Genomic DNA, 19,897 nt, shown 5'->3' with positions numbered 1-19,897 from the left:
CATACATACATACATAAGAGTCAGTAAAAAGAAAAGGTCACACAGAGTATATGTCTATCACTCTCCTAACAGTAGGCTTGTTGAAATCCATTTTAATATCCTGTCAACGTGCAGATATGATAAGAACAGACGTGTTTTATGATCACTGCTCACGACTCCTACTATACACACACACACACACTGATCCCTCTACAAATAAATGTGCTTAAATTACACCAAACAACTTCACCGCCAAGCCGAAATAGAAAACAATTTATGGAGGAAGAAAGTGAGGGAAAAGGAGGGCAGGGAGAAAATGAGACCGAGCCAGACGGCGAGACGAGAACGCACAAAGACAAATTAGTCTCACGAGCTTTGGTGTCGTCTTAACGGACGTCCGTCTTAAATGTCAGTCAACAGCCAAAACAAATGTCCTGCAATATTTATTTTTGCTAGTTCTGCGCATTCTCCTCGAGCAGGAGTCGACAAAACACGACTTGGGCACAATGTCAGTGACTGTATCTGTGAGAGATTTCGACAACAGCAGTAAATAAAGTGTTTTCTTTCATTCTTCCTTCTTTTTTATTGGGAACACAAGAAATTTATAGCTCTGGAACAGCGTGGGTGTGGGGAGTTCACATCACCAGCCCGTTAACACGTGCGGCGCTCAACTTTTAAATATAAACAAATGTCTGTTAGATTTGAGCCATTGTCAGATGACTTCAAACAATACTGATTAAGCCTATCTGTGTTTCTAAATATACCAATGTTTTCCCACAGGAAAGTGAGAGAACATTGCATAGAGCAGTGGTTGTCAGGCGTTTTATACCACCTTAGATAATATTATTATATATCTTGAAGTTAGCACACAATAAGGCCAATAAGATCATTTGCTCTCTCCTCCTCCTCCTCTTCCTCACATATGCTTCAGACACAGGTATAGTGAAATTAGATTAAGATGGAACAAGAGATAAGGTATATTATTACTTAATTTAATTTAATCTCCGATCACATACCCTGATAAATGCAGTAGAACTGTATTTCTGATTTTACCGGACGCTCTCTTACCACTGGTGGTACACGTACCACAGTTTGAGAACCACGGGCATTCTACACTCTTAGAATTCAGGGTTCCAAAATGGTCCTTCTACAAGGGCTGAGGTTCTACCTGGAACCATTTGCTTCTGAAAAACCTTTTCCCAAAGAAAGGGTTCTTGGTAAGACTAATAGTTCCAGTTAGAACCCTTTTGATCCAGAGAACCCTTTAAAACCCCTTTCCCGAATAACGGGTTTTAAAAGGGTTCTTGGTGGAACCCTCCAAAAGGGTTCCAGGTGGAACCTTTATAAAAAGGTTCTACCTGGAGCCAAAAAGCCAAAGAACCTTATATGGTTCTACTTAGCACTTTTATTTCTAAGAGTGTACTACTGCTCAAAACACCCAGTTGTTCAGCATTATAAGTAGATTAAGTATTCCTGCACTGCAGCTGTATACACACAAACACTCCCTCCGTAGGGATCTGATAGTTTTGCTTGACACGGGCTGTTTTCAGTTGAAGGAAACAGCATGGGAATAATTTTACTTCATTCCTCGTCGCAATAACCAAAAGAAGACTCATCAACAACAAAAAATCCCCAAAAGTTACACACTGTGGCTTTAATTTAATGAGAAACACTGAAAACCACAACAGTCATTAAGCTAAAAATAAGACTTTGTTGAGCCCAACAAAAACAAAACACAGGTTCACTCGCAGTGACTAGACAAGATGGAATGAGGAAATGAACAGGTATTAGATCTGAGAGCATGAACCAGGTGTTTCTGTATGTGTGTTTGTGTGGATGTGATACCTTAGCAGCAGCGTGTGGTGAAGCTCCCTGATCCAACAGCAGCAGTGCAACTCTCTGATTATCGTAGTGAGCGGCTACATGCAGTGGAGTTAGTCCACTCTAAAACACACAACACACACACAGACATGCAACACAGCACCGGGTTAGAAGATTATTCATTAAACGGAGATAGTTAATACAGGAGATAGAGTAGGTATAAGCAACTGCATGCTGGAATCTAGAAAAAGAAAGCTAAAGGAGGATGACATTATCAAAAGAGACAGACATGAATTTTGCCCAATGCATCTTCAAAATGTCCTAACTTTACTTAGCTTTCCAGGTAATAAATACAATATCTTCCCCTCTTACAATACATGTATCACTGCTCTCCAGTAACACTCACTGACTCACACCAGACTCAATAAAAAAGACCAAAATTGATGTAGCACAACCCGAGTCTGCTAAAGATATTATCTCACTCGCTGCATTGTTTCTTCTATATTTATTTTTTTTTTTTTTGGGGGGGGGGGATTAGACCCAAATGCAACTCTGGATCCACACACAGCAATCTTGGATTGAGACACAACATGTACAAATTAACAAATTGTGGTGCTGTTATTTATAATCGCACATTGTCCCTGCAAACAAAACCCCCCCCAGAAAGAAACAAACAATACATGAAATCGATGTTGTTATTAACTAGTTGTATGGTGGTTGATGCTTTTATAAAACTGATATATAAAACTAGACACTCAACTAGGACTGAGTCAGATTACAGGATGATCACTGGGCCACTACTTAAAACAAAGTGTCACAGAACACCAGAATCTTACTTTTTTTTCCATTGTGGAAGAAGAAGCTAATAAAGAGTCTTTGTCTCTTCCTGTCTTTTGTCTAAAATTAGCATCTTTATCAAGTACAATGAAAGCCTGGTTTTGCTCTGAAGTTAAATCCAGTATTACAATGGGACGGATTTTTGGTGTGACACCACCACAGAGCAGTGTGGAAGCTCCATTATCATACCTGACCGCCATTATGTTAAACGCTCTCAGATGGTGGCACACAAACACACACAAACACACACTCTTCTACAGCATTCTTAGTGAGACATATTACATTCCTTACTCTAATCTTAATCATCACAACTAAATACCTAACCCCAAACCTTCACCTAATCCTAACCTACACCGACTTCAGTCAGAACCCACAACAAAAAGCTCATTTAAGTTGTGAGGACCAGCCAATAAGGTCATAAAGTCCTAAGATAAGTTTACATCAAAATTAGCTTCATGTAAACATGTACAAACACACACATGCTAACATTAGTCACATCCAATGAGCCTGTGTGTGTGTGTGTGTGTGTGTTGTACAAGGTTGGAATGAGTGAATGTCATCACGGCAATAAAAAGCCAATCTGAACAGGATAATCAAGTGTTTACTGCGTTGTCCTGACATCAGTCTTTAACCTAACAACCCACTACTACACCAAACCCCCGTGTCCAGGTGCAGGCTGGAAAACTAAAGTCAGAAATAGTTCTGTTTCCTGTCTCAGAGACAGGTCGGATGAGGCCAAGTCAGAGACAGGTTTGCTGAATGATAAATAGAGACATTACGTGCATGATTACCTTCATTTTTTTATAAAAAAAAACTTTGGCAAAAATACATGAATGAATTAGTCGTCAGCACTAGGTTAATTATAGTATGTAGTAGTTCCTTGGTAATTTATGCTCCTGTAGCTTTTCGTGTCGTCTCCTAACACCTATTTCTTCCCTCCTCTGACAGCTCATGCTTTCCAGTCATATCTCATCTGAAAACATCCTTCTATGTAGGTCATTCACTCCCTAAAGTGTGTTCGTACACCAGACCTCTCTCTTGTTCACCTTTCTTTCTTTTTTTTAAAAGGAAGAAGAAGAAGAAGATCTCACCTTTCCAGCAGCATCAGGAGCAGCTCTCTTCTGCAGGAGCAGACTGGCCACCTCCATCTTGCCGTACTTTGCTGCCACGTGCAGTGGACTGAACCCTTTCTGTTTGACACAGGAGCACAAAACACCATCAAACGTGAGAGACGATGGAAAAATGGACAATGACACAGTCTTACATATTTAAAAAATGACAAACTTAGTCTATGATGCCTGGTTTATGACATTGCATTACTAAACGACTTGAAACACACAGACATACACAAACATTTGGAGTGCCCTATTCATCAAAAGTTGCGAAGTTTTCAGCTGTGCTCACATCTTTGCACAAGGGTTTTCTAATAATCCTCCAATAGCCTTCTAACGCGATTAGCAAACACAATGTACCATTAGAACACTAGAAATGGGCCTCTATACACCTATGTACATATTCCATTAAAAACCAGACGTTTGCAGCTAGAATAGTCGTTTACCACAATAACAATGTATAGAGTGTATTTCTGATTCATTTAATGTTATATTCATTGAAAAAAAGCGCTTTTCCTTCAAAAATAAGGACATTTCTAAGTGACCCCAAATTTTTTAAAGGGTATTATCATTGTTTTCTGTTTTGTGGAACTATAAATTGCTGCCGTACAATGTTCATGTGAGTTTTGGCTTCCGTCCTGTGTGTGTGTGTGTGAAGATATTTAAAGACATGAGGTCATATTTTAGGAATGTGGGACTCATTGCAGATTCTTATTCCATGCTGTGAAACACTTGACCTCATTTTCTGCCAGTGCTTACAGTCAGCTCTTTGACAGTAAATAATAAGCGAGTGGGAGACAAAATTGCAGGCTGAAGGAATAAATAATAATCAATAATTGTAGTTCTCATTTGACAATGTCCTGTTTTCCCAGGTCATCGCATCATTTTCTTGACTCATGTGAGAGAGAGACAACGACAGAGGGCACTAGCGAACGGTTTACCCTTCATTAATCCCCCCCCGTCATTGACAGAGGACACCTTGAAAGACAGCCTCCAGCAACATATCACTCACATGCAGAAACCAATTCAATAAAGTCGACACTATATCACTCTTTTTTCTTTTTTTTTTATCTGATCTGTGCAATTAGTTGGAAACGATTGACAATAACCGTCCACGGTTGACTGTGCAGATGAAACAAAACCCTCCTGAGATGAAGGTAAGTGGGCTTAAATTACTGCGCCACCGTTAATACTCTCCCCTGACCTGAGTGTGAAATAAACTTAATTAGCTGGTCAGGCTGTGAGTCTAAATAAGTGGATGTTGTGAGAGAAGAGCAGATATCAAGAGCAACAAACACTGAATAACAAACATGATAAGGTGAGCACCACAGAGCAACAGACTGCTGCCCACTAGTGGAGACAAATGGCAGTGTATGGTGCATGTGACACCTTTAAAAACTATTTATTTTCATCATTATATTGTACTTCTCCACATGACTTGCCTTAGTCGAGGCAGCGAGTGAGGCTCCATTATCGAGCAGCATGGCAGCAACGTCGTGGTGTCCTTCGCGGGCAGCCAGGTGAAGTGGGGTGTAGCCTGAGGTGGTGGCAGCGTTGGCAGAGGCGCCGCACTGCAGCAGCTGCTGGACGATCTCAACTTTCCCCAGTCGACTTGAGATGTGCAACGCTGTCTGGTCATCCTGCACGGAAGGAAACAAGATTTGTATTTAACTACAGTGTATATCTCAGAGTGACTGAGATAAAGGCTCAGTGCTCTAACCTTGGACTTGGTTTCCACCTTTGCTCCGTTCTTCAGCAGGTACTGGACGACGTCGGCTTGCCCTGCCCTGGCTGCCATGTGCAGAGCTGTTTCTCCTCGCTGGAAGGGAAAAGGAAAAAAAAAATCACAGAGTGAGTGAGTGGTTGTGTGAGACAACGGTTGAACTCTGAACAGAAAATATATAAGCACTCGATCTATACAAGTGCTCGAGTAAATGATCTACTCGCCACGTTCGTGGTGTTGGGTGATGCTCCGTGGTGCGTCAGTGAGTGAACGATGTTCTCATGGCCCATGAAGGCTGCCACATGGATGGGTGTGAGACCAGACTAGAGGGAACCAGATTTGATCATTATTACCACCAAAACATCAAAATAAAGAAAACAAGCTTTGTTCCAGCAGCCATTGCACAATTGAATTATTTACTTAACTGTTGACATATTAGATGCATTATTCAAGTAATGTTTGTAATGTGTTTGTGCTGTTGTTTTTCTCTCACTTTTTGTGACTTAATTTCTGTCAAACAAGCCCCATACAAATTAAAACAAGAATGTGTATGAACTATGGGGTCACGGTTTCTGGTGTGGTGCAGTACCTCAGTAACAGCCTGGATAGATGCTCCGTGTTTAAGCAACAACTCCATCACTTTGACTCGGTTCTTCTTGCAGGCAATGTGAAGCGGAGTGAAACCATTCTGCACACACACACACACACACACACACACACACACACACACACACACACACACACACACACACACACACACACACACACACACACACACACACACACACACACACACACACACACACACACACACACACACAGACACAAAAGAGGAAATCTTGAGTGGAAACACTTCAGGTATCTCTTCAGGTTATATTCACTTTAGATGACAAAATCGAGTAAGACTGGATAATTCTTGCTCCATTTATATTTATTCATCTGCTACCAAAACACAACACAATAAATAATAATAGTAGTGTTTTCCATGTCATAATCTCTAAACATAACACATTCCACTATGTGTAAAGGCTCAGTGTCAGGGAGCAATATGCACAAATACTGTATATATATATATTATTATACAGTACACTGTATAATACCGTTTTTCTTTTACTACCTGGATGCCATCGTAGTTCCTCAAATATACTTAGATGGGGAAGTGTCAGAAAAAAGGACATACAGCTTCACCCCTAAATGCCTCTAACTCCTACACTGTGTTCTTAAAAATCTGTGGTACGAACTAAATGCTCAACAATCCAAATATATATATATATATATGTACACTATTAGAAATAAGGGTTCCAAAAGGGTCCTTCTACAAGGGCTGAGGTTCTACCTGGAACCATTAGGGTTCTTGGTAACACTTATGGTTCCAGTAAGAACCATTTTGATCCAGAGAACCCTTTAAACCCCTTTCCTGAATAAAGGGTTTAAAGGGGTTCTTGGTGGAGCCCTCCAAAAGGGTTCCAGGTGGAAAAGGTTCTACTTGGAGCCAAAAAGGGTTCTCCTATGAGGACAAGCCAAAGAACCTTATATGGTTCTACTGAGCACTTTTATTTCTAAGAGTATAACATAAAACATCTCTTTCAGTGACAGTTTACTTGATGATTTGAATATTATTTCAGTTATCCTTCTCGTCCCTACCAAGGCCTTGGCGTTTGGGTTGGCCTTCTTGTCCACGATGAGCTTCGCCACCTTGTAGTGACCACAGTGGGCGGCGACGTGCAGCGCCGTAAGGTAGTCATTGGTGACGTCGTCCACCGGAACGTCGTGCTGGAGCAGAAGCTGAACACAGTTGAGGTGGTCGCCCTGAGTGGCCATGTGGAGCGGCGACAGACCGTTCTACAGGTGGACGGAAGAGGGAAAGAGACAGACGGAGAGAGAGACACACACACACGCAGAAGACGGACACATAGATGGACAGACAGACGCGGGCAAAGTTAGGGGGCGTGGCCTTGCACTGCACAGACAAGACTGCGAAGGAAGTTGTTGAGAGGGGGGTTACAGGAGCATTGTTATAACGAGGTCATTACAACAATGTCTAGTTTGTTTACACTGGTCGTCCTGCGTGGTCAAACTGTGGGGCTACGCAGCGGAGACAGGCTGTTCTGGGGAGGTCGCACACACGTTATGGAGACACTGCGACAGCACTACAGCAACAACAACAACTGACAAACTATCTGGTTATATGGTGGTTAGCAAATCAAGGCTATCCGTCTCTATTACAGTGTTATTATCAATGTTTATCCTGTTTTGATATGAAGTGTAATTTGTGACCTGTCCTTTCCTATTCTGATTTAAACATTCAAGCATCCTGAAATGGTCCGTCCCAGTAGCTACCTTGGTCTTGGATAGGATAGGCGCTCCTCGGTCCAGTAGAATTTCTACCACCTGCTCGTGTCCGCTCCTCGCACCACAGTGAAGAGGTGTCAGGCCATCCTGGAAAAGTAAATAATGTTTAGTTTAAAACAATTTATAAAGAGTTTTCCATACTATCCTTATTAATATTATTAACTGGCCCAACATGGCATACACTGAGATACAGTATGAAAAATGTTTATGCTTTGCCTTTTTGCACAAAATATGTGCTTTTAAATATCAACAGTATATTTTGCATATTATATAGTTGTGTCTATATTTTAATAACTTTCAAAGCTTTGCCTTTGAACCAAAAAGCTTGGTTTGGACATGGTATGGTTGTTCAAGCAAAAGTAGCTCAACACGGAGGAAATGTGACACTGTTTCTGAAGATTTTGATTTGATAACTTGTTACGAAGTAGTAATAGTAGCAAGGTGTTACAAAATTGATAAACACCAACTAACTAATGGATCACAAACTTTACATTTGAACGATGATGAAACCGATGAATACTGGTGAATAGGAGCCATCTTCACATTCAGTACGTGCAGAATACAGAAAAATTTAGTTGGAACTCACCTTGGTCTTTGCATCAATTTTGGACCCTCTGTCCAGAAGCAGCTTGAGCATGTTGCTGTTGCCCCTTTTAGATGCCACATGAAGCGGTGTGATGTCATTCTGAGCAAAAGATAAGAAGAAGAACCAAGTGTCAGCAATCAAAAGCTAATATTATCTTTACCCATTTAAAGTCTATCATTTAATTGCATTAAGCATGTGCAGGAGTTTGTCTCAACACATGAGATAATTTCACCATTCCCCCCTTTCTCTTGTTAGTACCCCTCCCAAACAGCAGAGGGCAGAATAAACTCACCCGAGCCATGAAGTCCACTGCAGCTCCTCGGTTCAGCAGTAACGTGGCCACATTGATGTTGCCGTAGTGAGCCGCGATGTGGAGGGGGGTGAAACCGCTCTGAGGGTTCAAGAAGAGCCGCACAACACACACACACACACACACACACATATATTACAAACTATGAAACACTCATGTACAATAATTTATCAGCTCATTTGAGAGCTTTAGCCTCAACACAAAGGCCTGTGGTTGGGATTCAGTCACACTCCATCAGACAGGGACACGTTACACTTCACACTGTTACACTGACACCTGACTTTTGTCTCACACATGGGGCCGGTCATATACTGACAACTTTTAGTTTCAGTATACTGTGTGGGCCTCTATATGCTTTTGTTACAAGTACACTGGGATTAAGTAGGTCAAAGGGGTAAAGTACAGTTTAACATACAGAACTACAATGTTATTTATGGCTATTTACCATAAAATAAACAACATCAATAACAACATTAAACATAAAAAAAACAACTGCCCTGCAAATGAACCTGATATGTCCATATGTTGACATCTTAATCAAGAGTCACTTCCTGTCAAAAACCCCTGGATTAGTGAGCAACAGCTGCCAAAACAACAAAAAGGACAGTGGAAAGAATCTGTGAGGGGAGTCTCATAGTAAGCATTTTAATCTCTGGAAAGCCTAACCCCAATTATCAGCTGCAAATTGTGCGTCCGTAATATCTACTCAAATGGAGTTGTACACACAAAGCTGTGTCAAGATTTCACCAAAAAAAAGTCCAAACATCCATCATTTGATCTCTTATTTTCCGTCATAAAATCTGTGTAATGCAAGTTTTTTTGATATTTTAAATCTGCGTCTAATGCACCCTTGTTGTTGTTTACCACATTGCACATGCCTCATTTAAACAAAGCAGGATAACTGGCGGCTATGCCAAACCTAGAATTATTGCCAGCCCAAACAGTCACACCCAGAAGGCGGCAACAGTGCATTAGTGTGACAAAAGGCTCCTCCGTTGCCATGGAAGCGGTGTTGCAGTAGCTTGTTGCTTTTGGTCCCATGCAAAAATGCTGGAAGTGCAATGATTCCGCACTAAAATCACAGAGGGGGTCGACTTGTAAACTCAGACTGTCTGTTTGTTTGTTCGCTGGAAGAAGGCCGGGCTCCTTGGTTGCCATGCAAGTTCTGGACAAACCGCTGCTATTTTCAGTGAATGATAACCACTTTTCATGCCAACACTGGTTATCATGTTAATCAGTTTCATGGACAGGCTGTGTCAGGACACATTGGGACATTTTGTCACAAAGGATTTTGCCAAAAGAAACAAAACAAATAACAGCCTAAGCTTTAAGCTTTGGACACCATGAAACCATTAGAATCAAGAAAAACCTTGATACGCCTGGAGCCTCCAGCCTCAGGATGAACTAAATCCATATTATTAGTGTAACATGCACTGCTCTGACTTTCTACATCACTAAAGATATTCACTAAATGAATGAAGCAGTGACGAGGAGGAAGATGAGTTGAGTTAAAATGGAAAAAAGGGAACAAGTGAGACGAGGGGGGGCAGCAGAAACATGACTGTATCAAGTCAGGGACACTGTTTTCTGTTTTAATGAACTGCGATGAGAGAGAGAGACTATATAATGTACAGTATTGACGTGTACCTCTGTTGTTCTATTCACCATCATCTACAAAGTCAGCCAAGAGAGGAGAGAACGGGCAGTTAGTGAGCAAAGAAAAAAAGAAAAGAAACAGAGAGGACACAAAGAGGAGGAGCAGAGACGAGGAGGAGGAGGAGCTCAGTGCAATAAAAGGAGCTGAATACAAAAATCAGTGTAAGATTTAGCACATGCGATTTTAAGCTTCAGAGCTTCAGCATAGTGCTTATTTCAGAGGTTTTCCTATGGAGGCCACTATGGTTTTACATTAACCCACAATGGAAAAACGAAACATATTTTGTGTTATGAGGCTAAATCAAGGCTACATACACTACCGTTCAAAAGTTTGGGGTCACCTATACAATTTTTTTGTTTTCCATTAAAAGTCACACTTTTAGTCATCAAAAGAATTGCACAAGGGTTTTCAAGGGTTTTCTAATCATCCAATAGCCTTCTAAAGCCATTAGCAAACACAATGTACCATTAGAACACTGGAAATGGGCCTCTATACACCTATGTTCATTAAAAACCAGACGTTTGCAGCTAGAATAATTGTTTACCACATTAACATTGTAGAGAGTGTATTTCTGATTCATTTAATGTTATATTCATTGAAAAAAAAAGTGCTTTTCCTTCAAAAATAAGGACATTTCTAAGTGACCCCAAACTTTTGAATGGTAGTGTAGGTTCTCCAACACACGTGGAAGTGGACAGTGAGGTCATTCTACACACTGTCCCTTTAAGGAATGTGTTTTTTAACTGTATATAAAAACTTGCACTGAATCAAACTGTACTTATGCTCCTTTCCCCCCTCTCTGCCAAAAAAGACCATCAAAAACAAATCCAACCAAGAAACAAAACTGACAAAGAAAAGCAAAGACGTCAATAAACCAAGAAACAGTTAAAGATTTAAAGAGAAAACAAACAAAACAAACAACAGACGCCACTGTTGTGTTCTCGCTCACCTTCGACTCAACGTCGGCGTTGTGGTCGTTCTGCAGGAGCAGGGCCGCGGCCTTGGTGTCGTCCTTGCGTGCGGCGATGTGCAGGGCAGGCAGACGCACCTTGCCCTTAGTATCGTTCTCCAGGAGCAGGGAGACCACCTGGTCATGGCCCTGCTGGAGAGCGACGGCGAGGGGGGTGAAGCCGTCCTGCGTGCGAAAGGAAAGCAGAGGAGAGAGAGTCAGTGACGCTGGAGTGGGAGCTGCGGCGCATCACTGGTTATGGAGCTTACGGAACTGTGACTGGATGTATCATATCATATGAGCAGGTTTAATCGCAGATTAAGAAAAAAAAGATGGTGACTCAGCATTATATTTGGCCGCAGCTACAGGGGGAGAGAGCAATGCAAGACGTAGATGAAGTGTAAAATAATGCAGGGTGTTATGTTCCAGTGGTTTGAGATAATATAAATCATCTGTATATATTGCACAAGTAGTGCTTTAGTAGAAACACTGGCTAACAATAGGTTTTGCTATTTATTGCTTAAAAAAGTTAAAGCTGCCGTGGACAGGATTACTCGAGAAAAAAAAAAACAGTTGATTGTTGAAGTTTATTTCATTACGTTGTTAAATTAGTTTCATACACTATGGATAAAAGACACAAACAGCTTCCACTCTTCTTGAAAGACTTTCCTTCAAGTGTTTCTATGGGAAGAAAACCATGTCTTTATAGGCCTTGTTTTGAGCAGTAGACACAGTCATGTTGGATTAGAAAAGGGTCTTCCTCAAACTGTTGCAACAAAGTTGGAAAACATAGCATTGTCCAAAATGTTGGATGGGTCTAAAGCCAAAAGCCTGAAATAGCCAAATACAAGATGACTCAAGACAATATTTTAATCTCTGAAACTTTCTGCCAAAACTGAGATTTAGACTCTTTTCTATTTGTATTTATTTTTTTTCCTTTGTTGTTTTCTGTGCTGGAATCTGTCCACTAAAGGGACTTGCTTAGTTATAGAACAGCAAATTTGAGTGCTCTCTCCCTCTCTAAGAACTACTTTGTGATTGGTTATGCTGAAAGGTTAATTATGCAATCATTACTTAGTATCACCAAAATATTCCTGCCTATTATACATTTCAAAAGTTGACCTCCTGATTATGAGAAAACAAGACTTTAGAGTTAAAACCCCATGTTTCAAAGAAATGGAGATTTACAATCCTCTCTGCATATAGCACACTGATGTAAGTTACATAATGAGAGGTTTTAATGCATCTCCCACACACACATTCACCCTTGTGATGCATAATTTAACTGTTCCCTGTTATAACTGTGTGTCAAATTGGATAAAATGTGTACATAAGCACATATAAGTATTGTTTATGTACTAAATGTTAGTATACGCATGTCCTGAAGGGCATCGTCTCCGCCCTTGTTCTGCTATGCAGCCCCGTAAATGTAAACCAGCGGAGTGTGCACGAGCGTGGGTATATCATTAGCCCCATCAGCTGTTCGTCTCCATACGTGCACATGCTGGCGTGTGCATATGTGTGGTGACTGGTGATTATGTGCAAGTACAGGATCCACAAGCCGAAGCAAATGTATGAGAGTGGTAGTAGTAGCGGCGGCGGCGGCAGCAGCAGCGGGTGAAGCGGAACCTCATGTGTGACCCACTCAAGGTCACTCTGCCTCCACCACCATACACTACCAATCAATGAAGCTCTGCCTAGTCCCTCGTGAAGGAGATGGGGAGAGGAGGAGGAGGAGGGGAAGAGGCAGGCAGAGGAAGGAGGGGGGGTGGGATTAAAAGACGGAGAGGTGGAGTACGAATGAGTCGTAAAAGGACGAGCAAGAGAAGTGAAGACAGGGAGACACGGAATGAAGGGAAGGAGACAGAGGAGGAGGAGAGGAGATGAAGGTGGTTAGTACAACAGATGTAAAGAACACACATGACTGAAGCAGAGACAATACATAACAGTATATACACGTGTGCAGACACACACACATAAACACGTTACAGTACCTCAGTGGCCATACTCTGGCTGGCGCTGTGCTCCAGAAGGAACCGCACCACCTCCAGGTGATTCTCCTGAGCTGCCATGTACAGAGGAGTGAAGCCATTCTGCACCAGAAAAAAAAAAAAATTACAAGGACACCAAACATTTATCATCTACAACGACATTTTCACTTCCAATACACTCAGAAAAAGCGCGATAAATGTGTGCAGCACCTGTAATTGTACACGTTTATGGTATGGTGACCCTGAAGCTTGATTCTTAATCTCAGGGCTGCAGGTTACAGTTCATACACTGACAGGATTAATACAGCATTCTACTTTGATTTACACACACACTCCGTCACCAAAATCTCTCCCACCTGACAACATAGTGCAGGTAGGAACCAAAAACACGAGGGGTGGAAATAAAACCTAAATTCACATTAAAATAATCCATATAATGTGCAATGCACAGGACTATTATAAGAAGATAATAATAAACTAACTAAATTTGTAATTATGTGCACCTGAAACCTTTTTACAGATTACCTTTCTAATTTTAAAGAGCTGACTGTAAAAGCCTGTAAAATAATTCTTATTGTAATTCTTCTATAATTCTACTGTGCATGTACAAAAAAATGTCAAATAGAAATCTTGAACTGTGTTTGAACTCACAAGCTTTGCCGGAACTAGTCTGTGGATATGAATGTTTAATTTATTCTATACTGTAAGGCACAGTGTAGATCCATGTAGTAATATAATACTATCAGAGGAGGTCAATGTGAATAAGAATCAGACATTATAGTTATGTATAAGTGCTTAATAATAATCTTTTGTTGATCTTGCATGTTATTTCCGGATGTATTGATGTTTGAGACCACAGCGCAAGAGAGAAAGAGAGAATATTCCCTTTCACCTTCACCTGAAAGAGTTAAACGCAACATGCTAGAGCAGCAGTTTCTCCCTGAGAGGCTGAGGCCTACTTGGCTTCATTCCAGTCTCTGTCAGTAAGGAGTGATTCCCTCAATGTCATTGACTTCATCTTTCAAACAGGTGTGTGTGAATCACAGCAGGGCAAATGCACTTTTTTCTTGTATTCACTATCTTTGTGTATGTGAGTCTGCACGTCGTGTAGTGTAAGAACCCACCTGAGACTGTGCGTTGACATTGGCTCCATTAGTGACCAGCTCTTTGACGACTTCCGTTTGGCCGGCCAGCGAGGCTATGTGCAGAGCAGTGTTTCCTTTCTGGATTAGATGGAACAACCACAGAGACATGTGTTAAGCTCTGTCCCACCTGTCTCGGCACATTGTGTGTGTGTGTGTGTATGTGACAGTAGTCTGTATATATCCATGTGAGTCCCCTCACGACAACCTCGCTCCATACCAGCTCTGGCATGTTCCTGCCTGCGCTGCCAACAATGTGTCGCTACCATTGCCCTCCGTCCCACACAAGATGAGCTCTCACTGAGCCTCTGCCATAAATAAAGACAGGATAACAGCAGGCTTTCCTGCAGGATCTGTGCAGGTCCTTGGGCAGACAAGAGTCAAAACCTGTGGCCTGTGCGATGCTGGGCTTTGTTATTTAAAACACAAAGTGCTGTAGCTCATTGGCAATTCATTCATTCATTCTTTGTCTACAGCTTTATCCTCCACATGAGTGCAACATGGACAGGTCCTCAACATACAGTATATAGAGACAAACTCTCACTCTCTTATCATAGATTACACAATAACAGCACAATATAGTGCAATCCAGTGCAATAGCTCTGAATTATACCACACATGTGACACTCAGAGACAATGACTGATGACATTCTCCCCAACAATATCTGCTCAGAGCAACTAAAGCACGATTAAATATTTATATTTGCTTTATTTAGGATGTGAAAGTGTTTAGGTAGAAACTTCATGATGCGAGGAGAGACTGACTGTTATGTTATCCAATTAGACATTTGTGTGAAATCTTATGACAATTAGTCCATTCATTTTCCGAGATTCCACATTAATGAGAATGCGCTGGGCGAAAGGATTGACAACCATAAAACATACAAATGCAACAGCAAGTTGAGGCACAAGATAAATACCAGTTTATTATTCAAAATTACATTTCCTTGAAATATAATTGGCAAAATCATTTTGGGGGTCATGCATGTAAATATTAAAGAAAAAACTTGGAGAACACAAACCTCCAACAAGTCTGTTCAGTTCTCCAGTGTCAATACACTTCCCTATGTCAAATTATATTAAAAGAAATCCTGAATCTGGATCTATATCCTACCTCCTCTTACTTGGAGCAAACGTCTTTATTGGAGGTTATAATTCCTCTGAGTCAGACATGACGTAGTCGTCACAAATCACAAATGTGATTCCACAGCAAAGCACCACAAACACTGAAAGCTTGCAGAATGTATTGTAGATTTGCTAATGAGCTAAAGAAACGAGGACAACAGCTGCAGCACAACATTAGAGGGGATGGATTGGACACACAATAACTTAGAGCATGATGTTATCAGGTATCAGCAATAGCAGTGTTTCCCTAAAAGCATTTTGGGGTCCTCTAATCTCAAACTAATCCTTAAGCTCCCTTGGGATCACAATAAAGACTTTAGTTGGGGAAATTTTCTCCTGGATCTTGAATATTTTATTGCGCTTTGTGTTCATGTGAGCACTATACTGTCTGCACATGGCCCTGTGGCAGATACTCTATATGGTGAGGGAGTTAAAAACCCTCTGTTTTCATTGGTTTTCCATCTCATCTGCTCCTAACATCAGAGTAAAGACGCTTCAGAGGAGGAGACCTCCAAGCCCTGATGTACTACAACACACTGTATGAAACACTGTAAAAGCTGATGAGTTAGCTCAACTCAAACTGTCCGAGGAAACTGACTGCCAAAAGACATGAAGAAGATGAAATAGGTGATGTATCTTCTGTGGTTTTCCATCATACACAAAACAATTCAATAATGAACTTATTTTGCTTTTGATTCTGATGTTTCACCACATGGATCATTAAATATTGATATTATTAAACCCTAACAGAGCCTTCACACATGCAGCCGTCTTACTGTAACTGCATGCTCTTAATAAATCAACCACTGCAGCAGCTATGTTTTGCGCTGGAGCCAAATATAGTCGGGCTCTAACGTCACGGTAGGTGACGACGGCACATCCAGTTTTTTACCTTTGTGGCTGCGTCCACATCGGCTCCAAGCTTCAGCAGCTCGGCAACAACCTCTACGTGTCCCTCCTTGGAGGCTAGGTGAAGAGCGTTCAGACCATTCTGAGGGAAACACACATTCAGCGAGTTTAGTGCAATAACACCGTGGCTTTATGTCGGATTGTGCTTAATAAATCATAACATATCGTAAAAATGAACACAATTTTAGCTGATTCGGCAGTTTGAGGTGGAACAATCGCATGAACACGTCAGTTTCTTTCTCAGGAAACTTACCTGATTGCAAATGTTTATTTCCACCCCAGACTTGAGGTAGTCAAGGACCTTCTCAAGGTTCCCTGCCCGAGCAGCTCGCAGGTAACTGGCATTACTGTCAGACTGTAGAAGATAAAACAGAAGACAGTGAGAAGACAGTGAGAAGGTGAGTATGTCACTGTTATGGTTCCTCATACAGCAGCAGAAAAGCACAAAAACATACGGCAAATGCTACTGTACCAGATATAACTCTGTCATAATGTCTCAGATGCCCAAAAGCCATTGTAACAAGGGGAAAAACAAAGCCAATATCCACAGGCACACAGAGTCCATTGTCCCGTTCAACGTCTACGTCAACGTCTCCTAAAACGCAAAAGTAAATCCACGAGAACGCCAGCACATCTGCCGCGCATCAACCCAACAATTCAAGTCGTCCTCCTCCATCCGTTACATCCACCGAACTGTTATTTCAGCTTTGCTATTTCCAAATGTCGCCGATTCCCAAAGGTAGGAAAGCAAAGTGACTGGGTGGTCCTTTCCAGCAGCTGCCACAGAAGAAAAACCATGTCCCCTCTTCCTCAGAACTCTCTCCACGCAATCCACCGGGAAGGCAGTGGTGTCACGCTGTAGCTGTAGCTGCGAGGAGCAGAGGAGCATCTTTGCTGTCCTTTATTTCACTACAGAAATAGGGCTTTGCACTCCAGAATAAAATGATGAGGCAAGCATGTTTGGCCCCTGTAACAAATGTGGTGTGCATGTGTGTGTGTGTGTGTGAGGTGAAGAGAGAGGGAGGGAGGGAGGGAGAGATGGAAAGAAAGATGAGAATACACAGAGAAGGAGAAAGCTAGATGAAAGAAGAGAGTTCATGTTAGTTTATGGTATAAAATGACACCCGGCAAACTCTGCATATTTTTTTATTCCTTCTTCACAGGAGGATTTTTGTAAATCTCAGCATTGGAGCAGCTGAGGTCAGGAGAGAGAGGGAGAGAGAGAGAGAAGCTGTAAAATGCTGCCTCATAACATTGACTCCAAAAAAAAAAAAAAAATCAAAAAGAGCAGATCTGCTAAATTTAGCCTCGCGTCCAAAGACATTTAGGATAAACACAGCAAACAGTGAGAGCAGTTATCTAACGTTGTGCTCTCCGCCTCCCCCTTTGGCCATGATTTTCCAGAAATAACTCTGATGAACAGAGAGGGATCTGACCCTCTTCGGGTGAACGAGAAGACATCCTGCGCGAGATTGTTGCTCTGATAGTGCTGCACGGAAATACATGAGGAAACAAGCTTCTCAAGAAGATGGAAACTGAGCGATTCACAGATTAAGCTCATATCAGCCTCCATCTACAGTAGATCGCTGATGATATTCTGTTCTTGTGGCCTTGAGTCATCGTGGGTCAACGGTAATTACAGACGAACCACTACTAACGATAGGTAAGCATGCAGAAGAAAGATCTTAGAAACTGTAAAAGGTTCAAAGAGGCATCATAAACTGGAGATTATTCAAGACTACGTGGCTGCTGTAAACAATCACGTATTCTTTAGTGGCAGCTCCAAAAGATTCACTGCCGCACTGTGCAGCAAAATAGGCCATTGACTCAGAAAACTCCATAAACATGCGGCACAATGGCCCAAATCCCATGTTGCTTTGCTTCAAAGTGCAGAAACAGTGCAGATTAGGATGAAGAGAGAGCTCATTCGCCTGTGTGTTACTGTATACTCTGGCATTGAAAAAAAAAGGACACTGATAAAGACTGATAAAAATACACCAGTAATTCGATGAATTGGTTTTAGTGTAATAATTGAAACATCTTCTGCAGTTATCTATATGCTTGAGTTAACAAGCTTTCTGGTTATTCAGCGTCTTAAATGTTATCCTTTCCTGTTTTCTTTGTGTTATGGATCAAAGAAAACATTAAAAAATACATTTTTCAATGGACCAACAAGTACTCAATAATCGAGCGATTAATCACTTAAGAAAATAAGCCCTAGAGTTGACTCTTTGACATCATTCAGGATAATGTGAGTCCTAAAGTCCTCAGTTCACCCAGACTGACCTGGACACTGAGAGTCCATCATGCTGAATTTGGCTGTGAAACACTTTGGCTCCGGTCCAGGCTAAACTCAGCCAAACAGCACTCTCTCAATCTATTCCAAACTCTTGTCATCACAGTGTCTCACCTCCACCACTGCCACTGAACTTAACCACGACACTTCCTCTCTGTGTGTGTGTGTGTGTGTGTGTGTGTGTGTGTGTGTGTGTGTGTGTCTGCTCCATTAAATCTTCATGTCCTATCAGAATGACTCACGACTGACTGGTGTTTACCAGCGCTTTCCCAGAATTGTCTTTGCGATTAATAAACATTCTCCAGAAGAGGAGAGACAACAAATGCCATAGACTCCTCCACATGCTCCCATTGACCTTCACGTTTCACAACTACCACTTATACTGCACTGGTTTTTCTTTTTTTACAAGACAAAAATAAACAAAAATGCAGAGTTTCCGTTCTACATTTCTTCACTTAAAGTACATATAAATACAGTGTGTACAAGTGTATTTATATATTTTATTTTAATTTTTTAAATAAAAAAATAAAAAATAGTATACAATACATTTTTAGCATTCAAATACATTTAGTTTCATGTGCTCTTTATGTACCTAATATAAAATACTTAGATTAAACTTAACTCTAACAGAGATGTTGGATTTGATTTGATTTCTGTTTGTAAATATTTTTGTTTTGATTATCACAGAATCGCTGTATCGTGATATTATTGATATTGTGATATTATTGGTATCATTATATAATTGCTATCGCGATATTATTGATGTCATAATATTATTGGTATCATGATATCACTGGTATCGTGATATTATTGGTATTGTGATATTATTGGTATCACTATTATTGGTATCGCGATATTACTGGTATCATAATATTATTGGTTTTGTTATATTATTGGTATTGTGATATTATTGGTATCGTGATATTATTGGTATTGTGATATTATTGGTATCGTGATATTATTGGTATCATTTACTGGTATCGCGATATTATTGGTATCATAATATTATTGGTAGCGTGATATTTCTGGTATCGTGATATTATTCGTATAGTGATATTATTGGTATCATGGACCATCGCATCGTGAGGTACCCTGTGATTCCCATCCC

The 19,897-nt window shown here is 41.0% G+C and overlaps 1 protein-coding gene across 1 annotated transcript in view; it reads right to left on the bottom strand.

The window, feature by feature from the left end:
- LOC310933714 (ankyrin-3-like) overlaps window positions 1–19,897 on the bottom strand; it is a gene marked incomplete at its 5' end in the record, with an annotated part of 103,231 nt that overhangs the window by 47,140 nt on the left and 36,194 nt on the right. The window contains 16 exons of the mRNA XM_083897265.1: window positions 1,825–1,923; window positions 3,729–3,827; window positions 5,192–5,389; window positions 5,470–5,568; window positions 5,697–5,795; window positions 6,062–6,160; window positions 7,117–7,314; window positions 7,813–7,911; window positions 8,411–8,509; window positions 8,703–8,801; window positions 10,368–10,391; window positions 11,327–11,512; window positions 13,321–13,419; window positions 14,442–14,540; window positions 16,477–16,575; window positions 16,747–16,848. Coding sequence (XP_083753391.1) covers window positions 1,825–1,923; window positions 3,729–3,827; window positions 5,192–5,389; window positions 5,470–5,568; window positions 5,697–5,795; window positions 6,062–6,160; window positions 7,117–7,314; window positions 7,813–7,911; window positions 8,411–8,509; window positions 8,703–8,801; window positions 10,368–10,391; window positions 11,327–11,512; window positions 13,321–13,419; window positions 14,442–14,540; window positions 16,477–16,575; window positions 16,747–16,848 — 1,797 coding nt within the window. The remainder of the gene's footprint in view (window positions 1–1,824; window positions 1,924–3,728; window positions 3,828–5,191; window positions 5,390–5,469; window positions 5,569–5,696; window positions 5,796–6,061; window positions 6,161–7,116; window positions 7,315–7,812; window positions 7,912–8,410; window positions 8,510–8,702; window positions 8,802–10,367; window positions 10,392–11,326; window positions 11,513–13,320; window positions 13,420–14,441; window positions 14,541–16,476; window positions 16,576–16,746; window positions 16,849–19,897) is intronic.

This window comes from Microchirus variegatus (assembly GCF_963457635.1).
Source record: "Microchirus variegatus genome assembly, chromosome: 11".
NCBI lineage: Eukaryota > Metazoa > Chordata > Actinopteri > Pleuronectiformes > Soleidae > Microchirus > Microchirus variegatus.
This window is presented reverse-complemented; position numbering and strand designations above follow the sequence as displayed.